We start from the raw sequence: 24,616 nt of genomic DNA, 5'->3' as shown, positions 1-24,616 counted from the left end.
ACATAGTTTTCAGTTCATTTGGATAAATACCAAACAGTGTGATTGCTGGATCATATGGTAAGACTAGGTGTAGCTTTGTGAAATTGCCAAACTGTCTCCCAAAGCGGCTGAACCATCTTGTGTTCCCACCAGCGATGAATGAGAGTTCCTGTTGCTCCACGTCCTTGCCAGCATTTGATGTCGTCAGTGTTCTGGGCAACTCCTTTGGCCGGTAGGTGTGTAGTAATATCTCACTACATCTCCCTGCTAACATACAATGTGGAGTATCTTCACATGCTTACTGCCATCTGTATATCTCCTTTGATGAGGTCTCTGTTAAGGTCTTTGGCCCATTTTTTAATTGAGTTCTTTGTTTTCTTATTGAAGAATTTTAAGCTTTGTCTATTTTACAGTCCTTTCTCAGATGTACCTTTTGCAAATATTTTCTCCCAGCCTATAGCTTGTCTTCTAATTCTCCTGATGTTGTCTTTCACAGAGGTTTCTTTTCTAATACATGCATTCAATGTTACAAATTTCACTATAACTACCACTTTCACCGCATCTCACAAATTTTGATAAGTTGGGTTTTTTAAAAATTTTTTTTAACATTTATTCATTTATGAGAGACAGAGAGTACAAGCAAGGGAGGGGCAGAGAGGGAGACACTAAACTGAAACAGGCTCCAGGCTCTGAGATGTCAGCACAGAGCCCGAAGCTCACGGACCACAAGATCATGACCTGAGCCGAAGTCGGACGCTTAACCAACTGAGCCACCCAGGCACCCCAACAAATTTTGATAAGTTGTATTTTCATTTTCTTTTAGCTCAAAATAATTTTCTTCTTTAATGTGTTATTTAGAATCGTGTTGCTTAACCTTCACATATTTTGGGATTTTCTAGTTATCTTTCTGGTATTGATTTCTACTTTAATTCCATGGGATCTGAGGGCATACTTCATATGATTTCTATTCTTTTACATTTGTTGAGGTATGTCTTATAGCCCAAAAGTGTGAGGAGAAGAATGTGTATTCTGCTGTTATTGGGTAAAATACTCTATAAATATCAATTAGATCCAGTCGACTGATGGTGCTGTTCAGTTCAACTATCTCCTTACTGATTTTCTGCCAAATGGATCTGTCAGTTTCTGATGGAGGGGTGTCGAAATACCCAACTACGATAACGGATTTGCCCATTTCTCCTTGCAGTTCTGTTTTTTTATCTCACATATTTTGATGCTCTATATGATTTCCAAGATCTCTTTCAGATCTTACATTCAAGGATTCTGTGCTTTGGTCCAGCACATGCTCCCAGACCCCTCTAAAAGCAGCCACCATAGTCTCAGGCAAGGCTGCCCTAGAATGCCATTCCTAAGTCTACACCCTGATGGCAATGCTTGGATGACCAAGCAGAAGCAGAGAACCTCACCCCAGGCTTCGGCTGTCTCCAAACAAGCTCAGCACTACCTTTCTTTAGAGCCATACCTATGTGTCTAAAGGGAAATGGGCCCACCACCGTGCCATTAAAATGACACTCCCAAAACTGAGGCACCTGGGTGGCTCAGTCTGTTAAGTGTCTGACTTCAGCTCAGGTCATGATCTCATGGTCTGTGAGTTTGAGCCCCACGTTGGGCTCTCTGCTAACAGCTCAAAGCCTGGAGCCTGCTTTGGATTCTGTGTATCTCTCTCTCTCTGCCCCTCCCCCACTCATGCCTCTGTCTCTCCCTTTCTCTCAAAAGTAAATAAACATTAAAAAAAAATTTTTTTAGCTACACTCCCAGAAGATTGCACTGAACTAAGAAGTTAGAGATTTTCTGCTGTAGATATGCTCTACTTTATAAGACCCCCAGAAATCCAGACTTAGAGAATCATAAAATTTAACTGGAAGGGAACTCAAACATCATCAGGTAAAATGATTTAATGGATGAGAAACAGATCCAGAGAAGTCACTTGCTGATGGTTATAGAGAATCAAACAAGTTAGGAGGCTGCATTATAAAGGATTTATCTTTAAAGAACTGATATGAGGGGCGCCTGGGTGGCTCAGTCGGTTAAGCATCCGACTTCGACTCAGGCACGATCTCGCGGTCCGTGAGTTTGAGCCCAGCGTCGGGCTCTGGGCTGATGGCTCGGAGCCTGGAGCCTGCTTCCGATTCTGTGTCTCCCTCTCTCTCTGCCCCTCCCCCGTTCATGCTCTGTCTCTCTCTGTCTCAAAAATAAACAAACGTTAAAAAAAAATTAAAAAAAAAAAACTGATTTGCCAAGGCATTGAAATATGATTCAATTTGTAGAAATATAATTTGCTTACAACTTTTTAGGGGCCTATAAACATGTCCCAGATTTTCCATAATAGTGCTGACTGTAAATATTCCCCAGATCATATGTTCTAATTTAAGAATCAAAACTTTCTCATGATAGCCTGCCTACCCCAAGGATTATGTAAAGGCCACCAGAATAGAATCTCTTGGTTTTCTCATAAAGACCATTCCGGACTGCCACAGCTGGAAGGAACCTAGAGATCACAGTGCGAGCTCCTTGTTTTAACGATGGAGAAACCAAGGCTCAGGGATGCGACCTACAGTCACATATCAGGCTGGTAGTAGAGCTGAGGCCAGGATCTTGGCCTCTTGACTCCCAGTCACTACCCTTTCTCTGCCCCCGGTTGATCCTGGGCCTCAGTGCCTGGCTATCTAGGCTCCCCGCTCCTCCCTGCATGCCATTGGCTCCAGCTCTCGGCTAAGATCCTCCTGGGCCCCAGACCTACTTGCAGACGCTGCAGAAGATGGAGAAGAGCCCCAGGATCATGTTGGCCAGGGACAAGGCATTGGTAACGTCCTTCCAGGAGAACTCATTCATATAGAGATGGATCTGGTCGTTGGTCAGGAAGAACCTGGTGCACGGATCTGAGGCTCCGGGGAGAGGGGTCAGGGGTTCCCAAGGTCAAAGTGTCCCAAAAGAGGCCCCCAGGACCAGGCAGCTCCTGTTCCCTGGACCTCATCCCAGAACTGTACCCTCCCAACACTGTTTCACTGACTAGAATGAGACAGGAGGTAGCTGGAGGACACCAGGAGGTAAAGACCAAGGTGCTAAAAACGGGTGTCTTGGGAGGGCACAACAGCAAAGCCCCCACGCCAGTACAGCCACAGTCTCCAACCCCTCCGTCTGCCCCCTTGCCTACAGTGCAGAGCTCCCTCCAGCCCACGGTTGGCCCTCCTGGTACCCCCATGGCCCAGGGTATGAGGGATATGGGCCCTTCCCCTATCTGGGAGATGAGCCTTTTGTCATAGGTGAGCCCTTTAAAAAAAAAAAATTACAAAGCTACTTTTCATATTTTTTATTCCTGTGAGGGGAGCCCCACAGGAATAAAAAATAACACTGGGAAAGGGCAAGCCCCTCACCCCCAGGAATGTTCCAGGGGGCGAGAGGCTACCCGAGGGGTAGAAAGCACGAAAGGGACCCACTGCAGAGTCAGCCTCCCTTGTCCTGCAGGCCTTGCTCTTTCCCTCGGAAGGACGGGGCTGCAGCGGGGGTGCCCCGAGGTCCTGGTTCTGACGAGCCCCAGCCAGAACATCAGGCCCAGCTCCGACAGGGGAAGAGATGAGAGACAAGAGATGAATGCGTCCAGCACAAAACGGCGCACAAGGCACCTTTCACTCTGTTCTCTCTCCTGATCCTGACGACCTCAGGAGACGGTGCTGTCATTATTTGATGAATGCAAAATCTGAGCCTCAGAGAAATGGAGATATAATGGCTCAAATCACATCCTCAGTGAGTGAAAGGTAATCCTGCCTGCTGGATTCTAAGTCTGGTGTTTCCTCTGCCGGGGGCACAGGTCCGGAAGGAGGCGGTCTGTGGGGTAGGAGGCCAAGGAGGAGCTCAGGGGGCCAGCCCCACGGGGCGGTTTCATCCTGCCCAAGAGGAAGCGGCCCTGCCCCGGGCCCCTCAGAGCCCAGGGAATCAGCTGGCCCTGCCTGTTTCCATAGCCTGGCCGGCTCTGTTTTGCCTCCAACACCAAACCTGCACTCCATACACATAAATGGCCTGTGGCACCAAGTTTCTTGGGGAGAAAGAGCCCCAGTGCTCCCTGAAACAGGGACACCCCACTGGTCACCATAAACACGCTGCCCACAAACAGCAATCCTGCACCTGAATAAAATACGCAAGTTCCGAGGTGTTGTCGCAGCCGCTTTCTCGTTTCATCCTCACTCATTTTAGAGGTGAGGAAGCTGAGACTCCCTCTGCCCAGCCCCTGTCTCTGCCGCAGGCTGGACTTAAGACAAATTAGGGCCCATAAGCCCTGCCACCAAGATGTCGGAGGCCGGGAGGAGGGGGCTAGACTGGGAGTTTGGAACTGGGAGTTGATCAGGCAGCACTAAGGGGCTCACTGCTCCCCCAGGCAGGTCCCATTCACCAAGGCCATCAGGACTCCTGAGACCCCTCAAAACCTAAGACAGAAGAACGCTGCCCAAGAAATCCGGGAGGGAAGGAGAGCCAAGGCCGGCTGCTCAGTCCCTCCTCAGGAACCCCTCCCTCCCGGTCTCTCCTGCACCCCAGGGCTGACCCCAGCAAGACCAAACACCTCTGTCCCCAGCCCAGCTGCTGCCAGGGCAGCAACCCAGCATCTCTGCCTGTCAGGGGTAGTCAGCAGATGCCTGTGGGCATTTCTACCAATTGCCACGCACACCTCATCTGTACTCCTTGAGTTGTTTTTTTGTCTTTTTGTTTTTAATTAATGATCGGTTATCTACTCTATCATCTCTTTCATTCATGAAGCATTTTCATGTCTATGGTTTCCATTGGCCCATAAGGTCTGCCAAGTGACGGTTAATATCCATAGTTGCCAGATGAGACAAGGAAGACTTAGAGAGGGGAAGAACCTTGCTCAAAGTCACACAGAAGTGGCAGGACAGGGCTTACAACTTCACCTTAGGTGTTCCTTCCCCTCCACTCTGCACTCTGCTGTCTACCAACCAACAGGACTGAGCACTGTGCTCCCTGTAAGCTCAGACTGCACTAGGTGCTGGGGAACACCTTCACGGAGCATACAGTCTACCCAGGGACACAAGACTCACGCATGCATGTGGGGACTCCCAGCCTCTGTTCACGAAGGTACCCCATCTTACAGATGAAGAATCTGAGGTTTCAAGAAAGTCAAGTGACTTGGCCCCGTGAAATGGAGCCAGGACTTGACTTGGGCCTCCTCTTTCGCAATTAAATGCTATTTTCAACATAATGCACAGGTTCCGGGTGTAAAAGGACGTGGACCTGAGAGTAAGGGCTCTAGAAATCCAGACAAGAAAGGAGCAATCCATTCATTCAACAAACATTTGGTCATGAGCAAGAATGAGCGCCTGGTGCTTGGGACATGGAGACGATTAAGACCTGGCCTCGTGTCTCAAGGAGCTCAGGCCAGCAGAGGTGTTCAACCCTGCCCAGAAAAGGGGAGTCGACCAGGCTGCCAGGGGAGCATGGAAGAGGGTCCAGCCTGACAGAGGGCTCAGACAAGACTTCTCTGAGGAGGGGTTCAGAGCTGAGGCGTCGCGCAGCATTGGCCTGCAGGACTAGATCGTGTCACTCCCGAGCTTTGCGGAAGCCCGTCAGTGGCTCCCCATTCCCCCGGGAATGGAGTCCACCTCCTTCCTTTGGTGTACAAGCCCTTATGATGAGGCTGGCTCAGCCCCCAGCCTCCTCTCTCCACTGCCCCTGGCTCCGGCCCTCCCTCTGCTCTCGGGTTGGCCGGTGGTCCTCTTTGGGAACGCTGACTCTCCCCTGGAGTGAGTACTCCTCCTCCGCACTGCCACATGTCTGTGTGCTCACCGTGTGACACTCGGCACTCTACACTGGCACCACCTCTCTTGTCTTCCTTGTCGACTGCAGGGCAAGCAACTTGAGTGCAGACTGAGGTCCCCTGTGCCCAGCATGAAGCCTGACAATAGAAGTTGTTCAAGGATCGTTAAATCGGTAGAATGTGTCACTCTGGTGCTTCCCCAGGATCCTCTCACTGCACCAAATCACATCTCTCCCCCACACCAAAGCCCGTTCAGTCTGTCCTCCAAGAAGCCCTCTCAAATGAACTCTCAACAATCCAGACCCTCCACACACCCAGCATCTACCTAATGCCTACAGTCTTCCATTTACTCATTTTAAGATACATTTGTTGATGCCTGCTACCCCCAGGACTACGTTCTGGGGCAGAAAGAACAAGAGCCAGGCTGCATCGCCAAGAAGGAAGGGGTCTGGCAGGGGAGGTAGATTCGAGTAGGGGCAGTGCGGCAAGTGTTACGACGGGCAAGGCGCTGTCCCATTTCTCTGGGCGCACAAGGGAACACCAGACTGAGTCTGCGGTGGCGGTGGGGAAAGGTTTCTCTGATGTGGCGACATTTGGGGAGGGGCTCCAAGGATGAAGGGGCAAAGGGGTAAAAGGTGCAATAGCACGATGAGGCTGGATCCCCGGGAGGAAGGGGGGGGGGGGTGGCCGGAGGCGTAGTGGGCAGGGAGGTCGCAGTTGGGGGTATGCCTGAATGACCTTGAGTAGCAGTGATGTGTCTGGGTCAGATATGGTTGGGAGTGGAGGGGAGAAAGTGAAGAAAAGGAAGGCAGCCCTGAGGCTGGTGAGAGAGGGCAGAGAAGTGAGGAAGCGGGAACTGCAGACGCGGGCTGTGGGCAGGAGAGGGCAGAAGGGTACGGCCTGGCCCGAGGCTGCACAGCTTCTGTGTCTGGCATCCAGGGCACAAACTGCAGTGAGCATGCTCAGGTAGGGCGCTCCATCAGGCGCAGGGACTCCGGGGCGCAGCCACTCTAGTTAGACATGCTCCCCACCCCTCAGCCCTACAGACCACACCCCCAAAAGATAGCCACGCCCCCTCTCCCAGTTCTCGGTCCTGTCCAGGCCCTGCGGGGGTCCCAGGAAGACACCCCCTCTGAGAAGATGGAAGAGATGGAGGCAGGCTGGGCTCTAGGGCAGCGCTTACCCACAGGGTCCTGGTCGCTGACAGTAATCTTGGGAGGGTCACGCGCTTTGTCAGGATGCTTACCTGGGGACCAGACATTCCTGGGTGGGGTGAGGGCCGCACTCCTTCCCCGCTTCCTGTGTGGTGGGTGGCAGCCACCACAGGCCTGGGGGAGCCACGCAGGTCCCAAGCCTCTCACCCCTGGCTCTTAGCTCACAATCCAGGAGGGGCAAGGGAGGGGCAGCAGGGCTCTAGTTGGCTGGAAGAGGGGCCTCAATCTGCAGAGGAGCCCTAGGCCACCCTGTGGGCAACTTGGGGAATGGAGGGATCTAGGAGGAGGGGACTGGTCTCTCCAAACGTGGCCAGCAAAGGAAGCCTTGAGAGGCAGAGACCAGAGTGCATGGTGCAGGGGAGGTGGGCTGGAAGGACTTTGGGGAAGACAGGGCTGTAAAGGGTTGCTGGGGTCCAGACTGTGACGGGTCCCTAGAGCAGGGCTTTTGCTGTTTGGTTCACTGCTGTATTTCTGTACCTGTAAGAACTGCTTTGGCATATGGTAAGTCACCCCATCTCACCCCAGTATTTGTCAGATGAATGGCAAGCTGAGTAATTTACACTGTCCTGAATGTTGGTTTAAGTATGGATGACATGGTCACTTTGGTTTAGAAATATGATTCTGGCAGCCAGTGTGGAAGAAGGGTCTGTAATACCACAGGACAGATGAGGCAGGCTGAAGCAAGGACGCATTCGCTGGACAGCAACGGAAGGGAATGGAAGTAGCCGGACTAGGAGCCATTGTGAAAAGAATCCCCAGGGTGTGGGAGAGGTGTGAGAGGGAGAAGGTAAGAGCCTCCCAGAGGTGTCTGGATTTGGCAACTGGATGAATAGTGCGCTACAGAAAGAAGCTTGTTAGTACTGGGTAGGTTCCCAGGCACAGGTTCTAACACCTGCCCCACATCCTCCCACCTGCCCTAACGCTGAGTCAGAGCAGCACTGGCTTCCAGGACCCCACGGGAGAAGATGCAAGGGAAGGGGCGGAGCTGCACGGTCCTGTGACACTGTTGTCTCTCCCAGCAACCTGGAGGGGGAAAGAGGAGCGTGTCCTGAGTGGCGACTAGCCTTTGGCCCTGTTCACGGTGCTTTACACACATTATCATCTTACTGGATTTTCTCAAATGCTCTTGACGTTAGCATTAGCGTTTCTACTCTCCAGAAGAGGAAATGGGGGATTCGTTGATTTTAATAATTAGTGGAAATGAGACCTGAACACACTCTAACACTAAAGTCGGACCTAAGGTGTCTGAGAAACTAAAAGAGAAAACCAGAAAGGAGGCAACAAGTCCAAGAGTCAGGGCAGCTTCCTCCTTTCCTTTGTATTTACCTTAATTTGTCCATGCCACATGGACCATTAGTGGCAAATTACAAACTACAGCCTACTGGGGTGCCTGGGTGGCTCAGTCGGTTGAGCGGCTGACTCTTGATTTCAGCTCAGGTCATGATCCCAGGGTGGGGGGATTGAGCCCCACATCGGACTCTGTGCTAGGTGTGGAGCCTGCTTGCAATTCTTTCTCTCCCTCCTTCTGCTCCTCTCCCCCACTTGTGATTGCTTGCTCTCTCTCTCTCTCTCTAAAAAAAAGCCAAACGGGGGCGCCTGGGTGGCGCAGTCGGTTAAGCGTCCGACTTCAGCCAGGTCACAATCTCACGGTCCGTGGGTTCGAGCCCCGCGTCAGGCTCTGGGCTGATGGCTCGGAGCCTGGAGCCTGTTTCCGATTCTGTGTCTCCCTCTCTCTCTGCCCCTCCCCCGTTCATGCTCTGTCTCTCTCTGTCCCCAAAATTAATAAACGTTGAAAAAATAAATAAATAAATAAATAAATAAATAAATAAATAAAAGCCAAACAACAACAAAAACCACTACAGCATACTAATGGCAATGCTGGCTTTACCTCTTAACCAAGTTTATGTTGCAGCACTAACACTACCAGATGTGTAAATCTTACTTTGCTTTCCTGAACCTATTCCCTAATCTGTAAAATGGGATTCTTGTGTGAATTAAATGAGATTATATGAAGTGCTTAGTGCAGAGTAGAAGTTCAATCATTATCAGTATTATTCTAAGCACACGATCATGCATCTGTCAGCCTGGACATCCCCAAGGCTTCCTTCTGAAGAGGGAGAGGAAGGAGGGATAGCTACAAAAGACACTTGTCCCCGTCTGTCAGAAGTTTCTAGCTTCCTTCTGTTCTGGAATCTCACAAGAAAGTAGAGAGCAAGAACAGTAGACTGTCTACACTTGTATTAACATGGTAGCCACTAGCCACATACGGCTCTTAAGTGCCTAAAATGTGGCCAGTCTGAATTGAGATGTGCTAGATGTGTAAAATACACACCAGAGTTCAAATATTCAAATATATATATATATATATATATGAGTTATGAGTTGGAATACATATATGTGGAATATATATATGGAATATATATTCAAATAATACTAAAAAATTATTAGCGTGTTATTTCATATATAACACACTAATTTTTTTAGTATTATTTGAAGTGTTAATATTTAGGATATACTGGGTGAGATAAAATGTATTATTAAAGTTAATACCACCTGCTTCTATTTTTTAATGTAGCTACTAAAAAATTTAAAACCATACATGTGACTCACGTTACATTTCTATTAGTGATGTTGACTTAGATCTAAGTAAGTACACAGGTATAGATGTCCATCCATTCGTACATTAGAGTATTTATTACGTGCCAGGCACTATGTCAGGTGCAAGGGATATAGCAGCGAACAAGGCAGACACTGTTTCTGTCCTCACGGAACTTAGATTCGAGTGTGGGCACAAATAATGTCTGCTTGTGAGAAGTGCTATGGAAAACGAGGCAGGGCCAGAAGTTATTTTGACGTGAGACGAGTTGGTATCTCTCACAGGGGAATCAGTGCAGTGCTACTTGAGCAGGGACCTAAATGGCGAGAAGCCACAAACCATGCAAAGACCTTGGGGGAAATGTTCCAGGCAGGTGGAACAGCAAATGTATAGCCTTTGAAGCAGAAATGAGCTTGATTTGTTAAAGGGACAAGGTCAGCAGGAACGTGGCAAGACCACACAGAATCCTGGAAAAAAGCTTGGGCTGTAGCCTAAGTGTAATGAGAAATTCTTGAATCATCTTTACAGAGAAGTGTTGGGACCCAATTTATATTTTTAAAGGACAACGCTACCGGGGCACCTGGGTGGTTCAGCCGGTTAAGCGTCCAACTCTTGATCTGGGCTCCAGTCATGATCTCACGGTTGGTGAGATCAAGCCCCACATTGGGCTCTGTGCTGACAGCATGGAGCCTGCTTGGGATCTCTCTCTCCACCTCTCTCTACCCCTCCCCACTCAGGCTCTTTCTCTCTCAAAATAAATAAATAAACATTTAAAAATAACAATAATAAAGGGCAATGCTACCAGTCTCTGTGGAGCTAGCCTGAAGCACCGTGAGAACCGGGGCAGGGAGGTTTGCTGGGAAGTCACTGCATTAGTCCAGGCCAGAGACACCGCGGTGGTCTGGCCCTAGGGGTACGGGTGGAAGTGGTGAGAAGCAGTCAGATGTGGGATATATTCTGAAGACAGCTGAGAAGACCTGCTGACTGGCACAGGAAGAACAAACAGAATCGAGGATGACTTAGATTTCTGGCCTCCAAAACAGTGAGCTAGGTGTTGATGGCAGTGGAGAGGACTGGCAATGAAACACGCTTGGGGCAGAATTCCAGACTCATTTTGGACATGTTAGGTTTATTCGTGACGTCAAGTGAGGCTGTTGGGTAAGTAAGTCTGCATGAAGCTCAGGAGAGAGCAGGGTTGGAGACATGTAAGTGCGTCAACAGCATATGGGGGGTATGTAATCCGTGGGAATGGGTTAGATCACCTAATAGAGAGAAAAGAGGGCTAAGGAATAGGCCCCAGAGCAATCCAAAAGCTAGATGTCAGGAGACAGAAAAGGTGTAGTCAGTGAGGTTGGAAAAAAGCAGGAGATGGTAATATTCCAAATCAAAATGAAGACAAAAGCTTTCAACTAGAGGCTGGTCCACTGAATCAAAGGTACTTTAGAAATAATCACTCCAGGCACTTAGCAGCTCCCTCCTCCCAATCTCCAGCTCTTTAAGGGGATGAACCCTATCTTGTGCCTGGGGGGTTTGCACAGGCTTTAGTGCCAGGAACATGGGCTCCACTGCTTATGAGTTATGTCTTTAGGTAAGTTACTTAACTTCTCCGGGCCGTGATATACATGCCCTGTGTGCTCATCACTACACATCCCAGTGAACTACTCCTATGGTATCCCATATGCACATCTTCCTCTGTCGCTTTGGTATCTAACTTTCTTACACCTCTATGTCAGGATCCTCTAGGGCTGGTTATGCTCAGACTTGAATCCAACAGGACAGTTTGAGTCTGAGCCATACCACTCTCTATCACTATAACCATGGGCCTGTTGCTTAATCTTTGAGCAAATGTTTCCATTTTCTAAAACAGGAATACAATATACCTCATAGATAGTTGGTTATATGAAAATTCAATCAGGTAATGGATATGCTTGGCAGAATAAAAGCTCACTAAGCAGTATTTGTCATCTTCGCATCTACGGTACCAATACTCCCAATACTGGTGGACTGACTGATAACTTGAGAAGGTTAAGACCCAGCAAACCTCCTTCCAGACATCTAGGGTGGAGAGAGACAAGTACAGTCAGGTGCTATTCACACCTAGTGAACCTGGACAGGACCAGCATGGTGGATTAATAAAGCAAACACAGATTGCTCATTATTCTGGGAAATATCAGGATGTCTTCCACTTCCGTATTTTGTTGCGTGGATCCCCAACGTCCATATCAGCATTCAAGCCAGAAATTCAAGCATCACCTAAGACTTTCTTCTCACTCGTCCCCCGACATCTTATTATTTAACAAGCTGCAATCTATTGTACCTTCAAAATGCCAAGCTTTATCAAATCCAAGACCCCAACCATTGTAAGACACAGCATTATGTTATGCAGCTCTGAGAAAGGAAAAAGTGCTGCCACTTAAACTACGACGTGCCACTGACTTAGAAGCATCCGAGTTTCAGAGATATTAAAACGTGGGGGCAGAAAAGTACACCTTACAACTGATGAAATTATATATCTCATTCCATCACTGCTACCTTAGTTCAGGCCTCTGTCCTCTCTTGCCTGGACTAGGGATGGAAGCTCCTAATGGTCTTCCCTCCACTCATCTTCTAACGCCCAAACAGATTTCTAAAAGGCCAATATTGCCAGCTACGTACCCCCAAATCTTTCCATTAACCCTTTTCCCATAGCCCCTGGCCCACATTCTTCACTTTAAACTGGCTGAAATTTTCCAAATGTCATATTGCTTCTAGTCTGGAATTGCTTTTCCTCCCCTTCTTCATCTACTTATCTCTTAGCTACTAGAAGTAAGAGTTTTCTAGGGGCACCTGGGTGGCTCAGTCAGTTGAGCTTCCGTCTCTTGATTTCAGCTCAGGTCATGATCTCAAGGTTGTAGGATCAAGCCCACGTCGGGGGCTCAGCATGGAGCCTGCTTAAGATTCTCTCTCTTCTTCCCCCTCCACCCCCTGCGCACTCTCTCTCTCTCCTCTCTCTCTCCCCCTCTCTCTGAAGGAGGAGGAGGAGGAGGAGGAGGAGGAGGAGGAGGAGGAGAAAGAGTTTTCTAGCCAGGCCGTACCTCACTCTAGCCCTCCTGACTGCCAGGACTAGTTTGGTTGACATGGCTTGTTAAAATGGATATCCCTTTCTTCACTCACAAACAAACATCCAAAAATGAACCCTACTCCAAATTCCAAAGACATCTTTCTCTAGAGGACAGGTGAGAGTGTCCAAACAAGCTCTAACTCTTGTTTTTCAACACATAAGCTGGTGTCTGCTCGTCCACAAAGTCTTCCTAAATTCTCCAAGCCGTTAGGTATCCTTCCATGGTGCTCCATATCCTACATGCCACTATCATAGCCTTTTTTATTATTTTTTTTTCATTTTTTTAACGTTTATTTATTTTTGAGACAGGGAGAGACAGAGCATGAACAGGGGAGGGTCAGAGAGAAGGAGACACAGAATATGAAGCGGGCTCCAAGCTCTGAGCTGTCAGCACAGAGCCCGACACGGGGCTAGAACTCACGGACCGCAAGATCATGACCTGAGCCGAAGTCGGCCGCCTAACCGACTGAGCCACCCAGGCGCCCCTATCATAGCCTTTTTTATACCACACTATAATTGTTGATTTGGTTCCTCCCCCACTAGACTGTGAGCTTCTTGGGAATAGGTGCCTGTTTTATTCAGCTGTGTTATTCTCCAGAACATGGAACCTAGAAGGCACTTAATACTTCTAAAATCGTTGAATGGGTAGATGGATGGGTGAATGAAAAGTGGTTACTGTATATAACCAAGGGGTCCTAGATCCCCACTCAGAGGTGCTACCTCCAAAGTCATTTCACATTGCCACTGACTTTCCCGAAGTTTGGTAATTGGCAGAAGTAGCAAAGAGCAATGGCACTACCTGGTGGTCAGTGCAGGGAGCGCACCTTGCTGAACAGAAGAACTTTTTTTTAACCACTGCTCTTTTTTGCTCTAGAGTGGTTAGGAAATGTAAAGAGTGAGGGAGATTTGGATTTTAAAAAGATCAAGCTGCTGATTTTTTGCAGAATGGACTGGAGAAGGATACAGGAGGAAGGAGGGATGCTAGCTGGGGAAGTTATTTTGTCAGAGCAGAGTCCAGTTCCCATCGTGACTTTACCACTACCATGCTTAACCACTTTGTAATACTGCCTCTTTGACCCAAGAGCCTTCTTGTCTCCCTCTCAGCTAAGCACTGTGGCAGAGATTCTAAGATCTGCTTGATGATTTCTGCCTTCTGGTATTCACGCCTTCGTTTAATTCCCTCCTTTGAGTGTGGGCTTGCCTAGGACTTGCTTCCAATGGACAGAATACAGCAAAAGCATGAGATGTCACTCCCGTGATTAGAATACACAAAGCTGTAACTTCCATCCTGCTGGCAGACTCGTCCTTGTTGGCTTTGATAAAGAAAGTTGCCATGTTGGGCAGACCCATGTGGCAAGGAACTGAAGTCAGTTTCTGGTTAATAGTCTATTGGTAAACAGAATTAACAATGTTAGTCCAACAGGAGGAATTAAAATTGGGCCAAAATTTAAGTTAGCTTGGAAACAGACCCTTCTCCAGCCTTCAGATGAGAACCCAGTCCTGGCCAATAATCAGAACGCAGCCTGTGAAAAATCTTGAAGCAGAGGGCCCAGGTTAAGTGTGCCTGAACTCCTGACCCATAGAAACTATGAAATCATAAATGTGTGTTGTTTTAAGCCACTAAGTTTCTGGTAATTTATGCAGCAACAGATAACTAATAAACACCTACTCAGAATGTGTCATTACCATGCAGGTCAGGACCTTTTGAAAACCTGGAAACTTACAAAACCAACTATTATACCACTAAAGTGTGTGTGTGTGTGTGTGTGTGTGTGTGTGTGTGTGTGTGTCCGTCCCCTACACCATCCCCATCAGAGGCTTTTGCAGCTGACCCCACAGAGCATCCCCCCATGAAACAAATGACCAAGTATCACCTGTCCGGTTCTAGCCCCATTCTGTGTGAGGCCTTCAATGGACCATTTTACAGCTAACAAGAAATACACCTTATGAGGAAAGGCCATGAAAACTAGGATGAGGTTAGGATATTACCAAGCAGATCAGCACAAGAGACATCCATACCCAGAAAGGAACTTGGGCAACTGTGGTTACAGCAGACTGTGATAAGATATATGGCACTGAAGTACAGCCACACTGGATATGCTGTAAATTTAGTTAATTCCACTGAACACACGAGGTGAGGTAGAGTCCCACAAGAGTCTAGTCAGAATGAGAACTAGAGGAACTCAGCTAAAAAGCCTCTGCTAAATTACTGGGTAATTCAGGTTAAAATAAGTTTCAATCTGAATTAACTCATGATCAACAGGTTGGCTCTTTTTCTTGTTTCTCACCCACTGCCCCTCTTCCACAATAGTTTGAGGTTGCCATTTAAATGGAGTTGGCCTGCTGCAGATGGCTAAACTCTGGATCTCCTCTTCAGCAAGGCTACAGCACAGATCCATACAGTGGTCCGCGGCAGCCTCCCACATCTCTTCCAAGTCTAGAATTCTGTGAGGTTACAGGTAGACCTTCCCCAAACCTGTCCATTGTTGCTGCCCCAGAATCTCCAGTCACTCAAAGTAGGCAGAAAGAGCAAAACAGGCAAGCCACACTTCCGCAAGAGTGCAAAAATACCAGAATCACACACTGTCTAGTCCAGGCAAGCCGAGCTGTTCATCATCCTCCATTACGCAACATTCCTGTTCCCAGACACATCTGAAGTTGGAGCTACACTAACTGCTCAACAGCCTCAACCCAATCTTTGTTTTAAGTTTCAAGTTTTTATTTAAATTCTAGTTAACATATCATGTAATATTGGTTTCAGAAGTAGAATTTAGTGATTCATCACTTACACAGAACACCCAGTGCTCATCACAAGTGCCCTCCTTAATCCCCATTATCCATCTAGCCCATCCCCAACCCACCTCCATGAACCCTCAGTTTGTTCCCTATTGTTAAAGTTTGTTTTATGGTTTGCCTCTCTCTCTGTCTCTTTCCCCACTATGTTCAACCTCAACCCAATCTCAAACACTTCCAGTTACAAAAAGACTAAAAACAGTCCTCTCTGGAAAATGCCTTGCCAACCTTTATGTGGGTAGAAGACACCCCTCTTTCTCCAATGCTCTGACTTACGGGAGAACAGATGGAGATAAAGGAGAAAGAAAGTACACTGGCCAGTACTCTGAAAGTCACTGGTTGGGTCTGGTATGATTCATTACCATCGGAACTGAAAGTAATTACAACAGCATTTATATGCACACAGGGTCTCCTCTCAAGAAGTGCATGATTCCCCCACAAGACTTCAATTCTCATGCCCCCTCCCATCAACGCAGAAAATGAGGGCAACAAGGAGGTGATAGTGGTAAGTCCTTGTTGTGAGAGCTGTTTGTCAGAGACCTCTCTCAGTCAGTCAGTCCCTGGAAGGCGGGCTCAGTGCTTGGAGGCAGGGCCGCTGGCTGGCTTAGCAACCTGTCCACTATGCTGATTTTAGCATCATGCTTCTCAATATCCTCATACGGAGTCCAGGATAAGTCATGCTGGAGCTTGTAGGCGCCAAGGAAGTCATGTGGACAATTTGTCCCCCATTCCTAAAGAAGGCAAAGGAGTCAGTTCTCATCAGGGTAGAAGGTAAAGAAATTGAGCTCATTTTCTAAAATGTCTATTTACTTATTTTGAGAGAGAGAGACAGAGAGCAAGCGGGGAAAGGGCACAGAGAGAGAGAGACAGATAATCCCAAGCGGGCTCCGGAGCCATCAGTGCAGAGCCTGATGCAGGGCTTGAACCCACAAACAGTGAGATCATAACCTAAGCCAAAACCAAGAATCATTATCCCACTGAGCCACCCAGGCTCCCCTCACTTCCTCATTGTATGCCACAAATTTCTTTTTTGGGTTTTCACTTCAGACCAGTCAGAATCATCCTCACTGCATTATACATCAGATACCTCCCTTAACAGAGATAATGACTGTGAGATAATTTGTGTTTTTCATGTATATTTTTTAAGAGTCATAGGGGCGCCTGGGTGGCGCAGTCGGTTAAGCGTCCGACTTCAGCCAGGTCACGATCTCGCGGTCCGTGAGTTCGAGCCCCGCGTCAGGCTCTGGGCTGATGGCTCGGAGCCTGGAGCCTGTTTCCGATTCTGTGTCTCCCTCTCTCTCTGCCCCTCCCCTGTTCATGCTCTGTCTCTCTCTGTCCCAAAAATAAATAAACGTTGAAAAAAAAAAATAATGTTTAAAAAAAAAAAAAAGAGTCATGCCAGGGCTCACGAAAACCTCCAATTTTCTAGAAGGCCATTTACAAACCCTTATGCCTACATCTTCACGCACATATGCCAAGAGTTTCTCAAAGACCAGAGTAGATTTCTGCGCAAAAATACATGTTCTTACCTTTGGAGAAATAATAGAAAAATACTGCTGACCACTCTCCCGTTTATAAAGGTAATAAATGTTGCCAGGTTTTTTTACTATATTACAAGCTACATGGTGCAAGTCGGCATCTCTGCGAGCATCTTCCAGTACCTAAGAACCACAGAGATGTAACAAATTAAGTATTGGACATAACAGGCACACTCAGCGATTATCCCAATCAATGCTTAGGAATTGCTCCCCCATAGCACACAGTCACTACTAGGACCCAGATGATTCTGAGGAGACAAAAATTAGACTATGCTACTAGACTGTAAAAATGCCTTTAGAAGAATTGCATTGGTGAACGTCACTGGCTTTGAGTGCCTTTTAAATTTCTTTCCTATTTTTCTGCAGTATGTACATTTCTTTTAAAACTGAGAACATGTTTTTCCCCTCAAAATGCTTTACTTCACTGAAACTGTCTCCCAGTGAAAAAGCTTACCTCATACCTAACTTCTTGGGCTTACTCTATTTTGCTCAACACTTCTATATTTCTAGGAGGTCCTGAAGACAAAATAGTTTAACGATTATAAGCAAGACCAGGCAGACCTATGAATTAAATGAGGAAAAGGAGTCCCGACCTAAAAGCTGTTACATGTTACTCACCTTCCTGGCTTGTTCTTGTAAATGTTGGATTTGCTCAGCTATGACTGTTAGTTTGTTGGTGGCATTTGCTCGGATGAATTCGTCAGCCTACAGGTGAGACAAAACCAAACTGTGGGTGGAAAAAGGATAAGACTTCGACAATGTTCGTATTTAGAGCTCAGAGTGAAGAGTTACCTCAACATCCTCGCTTATGCCTTAAATACCCTTCCTAGCCTCAACACAGTCCTGGGAACTCGCACTCATCTCACCCAGTTCCCACCCAACTCAAATAGCACTGTTTATAAGAAGCTCACCCTGCCAGGACCCCACACAGCAGAACTAAGTCCTCCTTCTTTTCTACGTCCCAGAGCTTTCTACCCTCTGTATTGCAGTCACTCTGCACTTCTTCAGTCCTCTAACATGGTCTACTCTCACATGCTAACACATGTACAGAATATGCCCTCTCCTCAACAGAAAATACTTCCCCTCTTACTCTTTGCCCAAATAAACACACTTATTCCTCAGGTCTCCATTTATTTTTCTCATGTTTAAATACTTCTGAGATCTGGAATGGGTCTTAAAATAAAAAGACACTTGTGATAAAGTTCTTATCACCTGTTATGTAGGAATCTAGCTATATATAGGAAGGACCTATTAATCTGACCGTTGCCTCAGCTGAATTATTTACATCATACCTAGTTATATTTTAACTTATATTTGCCTTCCTAATTGTTACTTCAAATGCTTTCTTGTTTTTTTTTTAAGTAGGCTCCAGGCCCAATGTGGGGCTCGAACTCATGACCGTGAAATCCAGAGTCACATGCTCTAACTACCCACTGAGCCTTTAAAGACTATACTAGGATGTAGATCTGAAACAATGTTATATTGTGCACGTAAGACTTCCTGTCTTGTGCTAGGAAGTGCAAATGAAGGCAATGGAAATTGCTTAAAATAAATCAAACACTTTTCAAAACCAGAGAGACTGGTGTGACCAATGGGAAGGATTATCACTCAGGCATCAGAAATCTGTCAAAGACTTCCAGCTTACTATCAAGAAAACCTGATTAATGTCTAGGGGTATATGGCAAGTTAAGAAGAAATTACGAGATTAAACTCAAACTAAGAAATATCAAGAGGGTGCCTGGGTGGCTCAGGCGGTTAAGCGTCTGACTTTGGCTCAGGTCATGATCTCACAGTTCATGAGTCCGAGCCCCACGTCAGGTTCTGTGCTGACAAGTCAGAGCCTAGGAGCCTGCTTAGGATTCTGTGCCTACCTCCCTCTCTGCCCCTCCCCCACTCACATTCTTGTCTCTGTCTCTCAAAAATACATAAACATTAAAAAAAATTTTTTTAGGGGCATCTGGATGGCTCAGTTAAGCCTCCAACTGAGGCTTCGTGGTTTCAAGCCCCATGTTGGGCTCTGTGCTGAAAGCTCAGAGCCTAGAGCCTGATCCCAATTCCATGTCTCCCTCTCTGCCCCTCCCCCCTCATGCTCTGTCTCAGTCTCTCAAAAATAGACATTAAAAAATTTTTTTAATTTAAATTTATTACAAATATTTTGTAATATATTTAAAGATATATTATAATAATATAATATTATAAAATATATATTATAATTAATATATTATATATAATTATATATATATATTATATATATTTAAATTTTATTTTAATAAAAATACAAAAAAGAAATATTAAGAGAATTTGCTGGTGAGTTGAGGAAGCTCAAGGTAAAAGTCAGGTATAAGCCAGCATCACATGAGAAGAAAACAATGGAGTCAACAGAGTCAATCATTTATCTGCTCCACAAATAGAGACTGAGCAGCCACTGTGTATGAGACATCATGCCAGGCCCTGGACATACTAGAAACAGGAGAAAGAAGTCCCTACCTCCATCAAGATTGCAGCCTAATGTACTGTCCTTCAGAATATGAAGTAAAATATGTAATTTTTTTAATGTTTATTTATTTTGAAAGAAAGCACGAGTGGGGGAGAGGCAGAGAAAGCAAGAGAGAAAGAGAATCCCAAGCAGGCTCCACTGTCAGCACAAAACTCAATGAGGGGCTCAACCCCACAAACTGTGGGATCATGACCTGAGCCGAAACCAAGAGTCAGTTGCTTAATCAACTGAGCCACCCAGGTACCCCAAAGTAGTAAATTTTTAATTTTCTAGCAGCTGTGTTAAAAATAAAAATAAATAAGTAAAATTAATTATAATATTTTATTTAACCCAATACATCAAAAAACATTATTCCAACATGTAATCAGTATAAAAAATTTTAATGAAATACTTTACATTTCATACTAAGTATATACTTATATTTTACACTCATACTATCGAGATACCAAATTATCATGAGAAATACTCAATCTGGGGCACCTGGGTGGCTCAGTCAGTTAAGCGTTTGACTTTGGCTCAGGTCATGATCTCACAGTTTGTGGGTTTGAGCCCCCTATCAGGCACTGTGCTGACAGCTCAGAGCTTGGAGCCTGCCTCAGAATCTGTGTCTCCCTCTCTCTGTGCCCCTCTCCTGCTCGTGTGTGCTCTCTCTCTCTCTCAAAAATAAACAAACATTAAAAAAAATTAAAAGAAATACTCAATCGGTACTTAAACTTCATAAAATTTGCATTTAAAAGGGTCAGTTCACATACTCAGCTTGTTCCAAATATACTTCAAAAGTGTCCAATAATTGAATCAATTATTACATTTTAAAATGTAAATTGTTAAAATTACATAAAATTTAAAATCCAGTTTCTCAGCTGCATTAACCATATAGCCCAAATGCTCAACAACCATATGTGGTTAGAGGCTACCATAATGCAGAACACAGCTCTGGTAAGAGATACAGACACCAACAAGAAAGACAATTAGAGCTAGTATTATGTGGACTCAGAATAATGATGTGCTATTATGAAGAAAATAACCAGAATTATGTGGTAGAAGCAGATCAGAGGTAACAAGTGAGTGGAGTAACTGGTTTAATAGGTAGTGGTAAGCACCGCAGGGATTGGCATGCATGAGCAGGCTAGATGCAAATTCAATTTATTTATTTATTTATTTTAATGTGTTTTTTTTTTTAATGTTTATTTATTTTTAAGAGACAGAGACAGAGCATGAGTGGGGGCGGAACAGGGAGAGAGAGGGAGACACAGAAACCAAAGCAGGCTCCAGGCTCTGAGCTGTCAGCACAGAGCCCGATGTGGGGGCTCGAACTCGTGAACCAGGAGATCATGACCTGAGCTGAAGTCAGACACTTACCAATTGAGCCACCCAGGTGCCCCTGTTTACTTTTTTTTTTTTTTTTTTTTTTTTAGAGAGAGAGAGCATTAGCTGAGAAGGGGCAGAGAGAGAGGGGAACAGAGGATCTGAAGTGGGTTTTTTGCTGACACAGAGAGCCGGATGTGGGGCTCGGACTCACAAACCATGAGATCATGACCTGACCCAAGGTCAGATGCTTAACTGACTAAGCCACCAGGTACCCATATTCAATTTAATAATACCATCATCTGGATGGAGTGGAGTATAACCTTCAATAGACAAGAAGGCCTCACTGAAGATGTGACATTTGACTTGGGTCTGAAGAAAAGAAAGGGCCAGCCATGCAACAAAAACTGGAGAAGTTATGTCTGAAAGGCAGTTAGCGAGGGGCAGTAGTTAATGAGTAGTCAGTAAGGGGGCAGGGACCAGATCATGCAAGGCCTTATGGCCCATGGTGAAAGTACTGCATTTTGTTCCAAGGACAGTGAGGCACCTGGTGGCCAAAGAGAAAGCAGGTGGTTTCTAGAGCTAAGAGAGTTCTAGGTTAGGAGTGGCCTCATTATTAATCTTCTTCTTAAGGTGGTGGCAGCAAATCTGTTCCCTATAAACAAAACAGTCTAATTCATAACAGAAATGAGAAGAGTACTTCTAATTACTAAACACTTCTAATTACTAAAGAGTACTTCTAATTACTGGCCCCAATCATTCTGAGGCCCTTCACATATATTATCTAACTTAATTTTTATAATACCTTATGAAGTTGGAGATGATAACTTCAGTCTCATTTTAGGAATTATACCCAGAGAGGTAAAGCAACCTGTCCAAGGGTTAATAACAGCTAATAAATGGCAGTTGAAGATTTGAACACCGATCAGTCTGATTCCAAATTTCTGCCTTAATACCAGACCTCTAGAGCATTCTAAACACACATCAATACCAAAATGGCATGGCAGCAGTCAGTCCTGCTACAAAGTACATTTCAGGACAAAAACAGTAAATATGCTTGATTCAATCTGTTTGTTTCTAGTGTTTTTATTCCAGCTGCTCAATATTGATAATATTGGAAAAAAGGAGGCAGCACCATAATGCATCCTCTGTATTTTACTAGATCATACGCTGAAGGGCAAAAACTGTGTTCCATCTTCTTTTTTTTGTTGTTTCAGGCCATTGTAATAAATATGATGGTCACTCAGTAAGCCATGAAAATGTTTGCCCAAGCTTTGGGCCTAGTTGCCTCCCTCCCAACAAGTGATCCAGTTAAACAGACACATGGTATTCTCCTAATCTATACAATTTTTTTTTTAAACGTTTATTTATTTTTGAGACAGAGACAGAGCATGAACGGGGGAGGATCAGAGAGAGGGAGACACAGAATCCGAAACAGGCTCCAGGCTCTGAGCTGTCAGCACAGAGCCCGACGCGGGGCTCGAACCCACGGACCACGAGATCATGACCTGAGCCGAAGTCAGCCGCTTAACCGACTGAGCCACCCAGGCGCCCCTCTCCTAATCTATAAAAGTTATGCTTTGCTTCCCACCTCTCTAGAAAAGACAAGTCACTAAGTTTGAATCAAAAGCACTTTCCTAAGCATTTGAATACTTCTTAAATTAAAAAAAAAAACAAAACCTGAAGTACAGAGATGTTTATGTGAGGGAATTTGAGCACATTAATTATTAAATATTTTGAACAAAATAAAGACCTTTGAATATAACCAAAACCAAATGTGATAGTGCACACAAGGGTGAGAGGAGTATCAGAAGCTTTAGAGCAGCAGGGCCCCTTATCTGTACATATTGAAGAGGGTTCTACAACTGGAAGTCTTGATAAAAATTAGATGGAGGGGTACCTGGGTGGCTCAGTGGGTTAAGCGACCAACTTCTGCTCAGGTCATGATCTCGCGGTGTGTGAGTTCGAGTCCTGGGTCGGGCTCTGTGCTGACAGCTCAGAGCCTAGAGCCTGTTTCAGGTTCTGTGTCTCTCTCTCTCTCTCCAACCCTCCCCCGTTCATGCTCTGTCTCTCTCTGTCTCAAAAATAAACATTAAAAAAAATTTATAAAAAAAAATTAGATGGAATTTGGTTTTTCGCAGCTTTAGATCTAGGAACTTTCCTAGTTGAGACCCTGCATTTTACAGATGAAGAAGCTGAAGTCCAGAGAAAAGTAATTTCCCTTAAGTTACAGTGCAAGTTATTATCAACAGTGGGATTAACACGCACGTGTCAAAATTTCTGATGCTTTTTGTTATTTCACATTTCCTCCTTATTCTCTTGGCAATGAATGTGTAAGCACTGGGCTTGGGAATGTTGTGCCCAGTGAATGAGAACACAGGACAAAATTTAAGAGTCCCTGTCCTTCTAGTATACAGGTATGCTGTTTCAAAGGGACACATGCACCCCAATGTTTATAGCAGCACTATCAACAATAACCAAAGTATGGAAAGAGCCCAAATGCCCATCGATGGATGAATGGATAAAGAAGATGTGGTATATATATATATACAACGGAGTATTACTCGGCAATCAAAAAGAATGAAATCTTGCCATTTGCAACTACGTGGATGGAACTGGAGGGTATTATGCTAAGTGAAATTAGCCAGAGAAAGACAAATATCATATGACTTCACTCATATGAGGAATTTAAGATACAAAACAGATGAACATAAGGGAAGCAAAAATAACATAAAAACAGGGAGGGGCACAAAACATAAGAGACTCTTAAATATGGAGAACAAACAGAAGTTTACTGGAGGGGTTGTGGGAGGGGGGATGGGACTAAATGAGTAAAGGGCATTAAGGAATCTACTCCTGAAATCATTGTTGCACTATATGCTAACTAACTTGGATATAAATTTTAAAAATAAATTAAATGAAAATAAATTTCAAAAAGTCCCTGTCCTTCTAAAAGATGTTACGTTCTAAAAGCGTTCAGGGCACAGATAACGATCTAATGGGAAGCGGTTTAAAGTAAGTGGACTATGCATCCCTGCAGAATCCGTTAGGGTAATCTGACACTTGCATGGAAACTTCTCTTCACGAGTCAAATGGGAAGAATAACTTCTGTACTGCCTACCTTACAGGGCTGTCCTGAGGCCCAAATGAAATACTGAATATTCAAAGTGCTGTGCAAAACTTCCCACGAAAGGAGATTATGGGCACTCATATGGCAGATGGAGCCTTTGGTCTCAGAAGCTCAGAGTGCGAGTCAGACTACCGACCCTCAATGACAATGAGTTTTCCCGAGTTGTAAAATGGAGACAAAAAGCAAATGGCTTTCGCTTTGGCTTTGGCTGTGAGGTCCCAGTCTCAAGATGCTGGGCCAAACGTGAACCAAAACGGTTCTTTACTTCCCCAGCCGCGCCTCCTCACCTTCTGCACCTGCTCTGCGAGCGCCACGAGGTCTAAGGGGTCCCCGGCCCGGTGGGTGTGGTAGGGGCTCACTAGGGCCAGGCCTCCGGGGGTCGGGGTGAACTCCACCAGGGCTCCTGCGACACATACCCAGGAACACAGCCCGTGAGCGCCCGCCCTCGGCCTCCCGCGCAGCCCGGGAGACTAGCTGTTCCGTGAGGGCTTCTTTCCCCGCTCGGACTCCCGCCCTGCGTACCTCCCCGACCTGTAGCCGGCTGAACGCCTTGGTCTGCGGGGACTCCCCCCGACTGCCCCGGCGCCTCGGCGTCCCCCATGACAACAGCCAGACCTCCCTGCGTCCCCAACCGCGGCGCGAGAGGGAAGAGCATGCGCATAGAGACCTGTGGGCGGAGCTT

General features: G+C 45.9%; 2 protein-coding genes across 7 annotated transcripts in view; both read right to left on the bottom strand.

Moving 5' to 3' along the window:
• Positions 1-17,125, bottom strand: part of TMEM269 (transmembrane protein 269) — a 26,051-nt gene extending 8,926 nt beyond the window's left edge. Inside the window, exons 1-5 of one of the 6 annotated variants that reach the window (XM_045035650.1) lie at positions 16,994-17,125; positions 7,887-7,998; positions 6,945-7,007; positions 3,621-5,899; positions 2,738-2,876 (exon numbers count right to left, since the gene is read on the bottom strand). In XM_045035650.1, coding sequence (XP_044891585.1) covers positions 2,738-2,876; positions 3,621-3,675 — 194 coding nt within the window. In that variant the 5' untranslated portion in view covers positions 3,676-5,899; positions 6,945-7,007; positions 7,887-7,998; positions 16,994-17,125. Of the gene's footprint in view, positions 1-2,737; positions 2,883-3,620; positions 5,900-6,944; positions 7,168-7,886; positions 8,011-16,993 lie in introns of those variants that run through there. The other 5 variants (XM_045035651.1, XM_045035646.1, XM_045035647.1 and 2 more) reach the window with 5 other exon arrangements.
• On the bottom strand, positions 15,672-24,591 carry CC1H1orf50 (chromosome C1 C1orf50 homolog). Its single transcript, XM_045035652.1, has 5 exons — positions 24,457-24,591; positions 24,222-24,337; positions 17,621-17,707; positions 16,994-17,125; positions 15,672-16,195 (listed from the first exon to the last, which is right to left on the bottom strand). The coding sequence occupies exons 1-5, from the start codon at positions 24,587-24,589 to the stop codon at positions 16,010-16,012; spliced, it is 654 nt and encodes a 217-aa protein (XP_044891587.1). The 5' UTR covers positions 24,590-24,591; the 3' UTR covers positions 15,672-16,009.
• Between the last annotated feature and the right edge of the window lie 25 nt (positions 24,592-24,616).

Source organism: Felis catus, chromosome C1 (genome assembly GCF_018350175.1).
Source record: "Felis catus isolate Fca126 chromosome C1, F.catus_Fca126_mat1.0, whole genome shotgun sequence".
Classification (NCBI taxonomy): domain Eukaryota; kingdom Metazoa; phylum Chordata; class Mammalia; order Carnivora; family Felidae; genus Felis; species Felis catus.
The sequence above is the reverse complement of the archived record's forward strand: the minus strand, read 5'-3'. Positions and strand labels throughout refer to the sequence as shown.

Excerpts from the sequence above, each read along its gene's own strand:
- CC1H1orf50 (XM_045035652.1), bottom strand. The coding sequence starts at position 24,589 with ATGCTCTTCCCTCTCGCGCCGCGGTTGGGGACGCAGGGAGGTCTGGCT. Across the intron at positions 24,338-24,456 it reads GCCGGCTACAGGTCGGGGAG|GAGCCCTGGTGGAGTTCACC; the intron begins GTACGCAGGGCG and ends TATGTGTCGCAG. Across the intron at positions 17,126-17,620 it reads TACAAGAACAAGCCAGGAAG|GTACTGGAAGATGCTCGCAG; the intron begins GTGAGTAACATG and ends TGTGGTTCTTAG.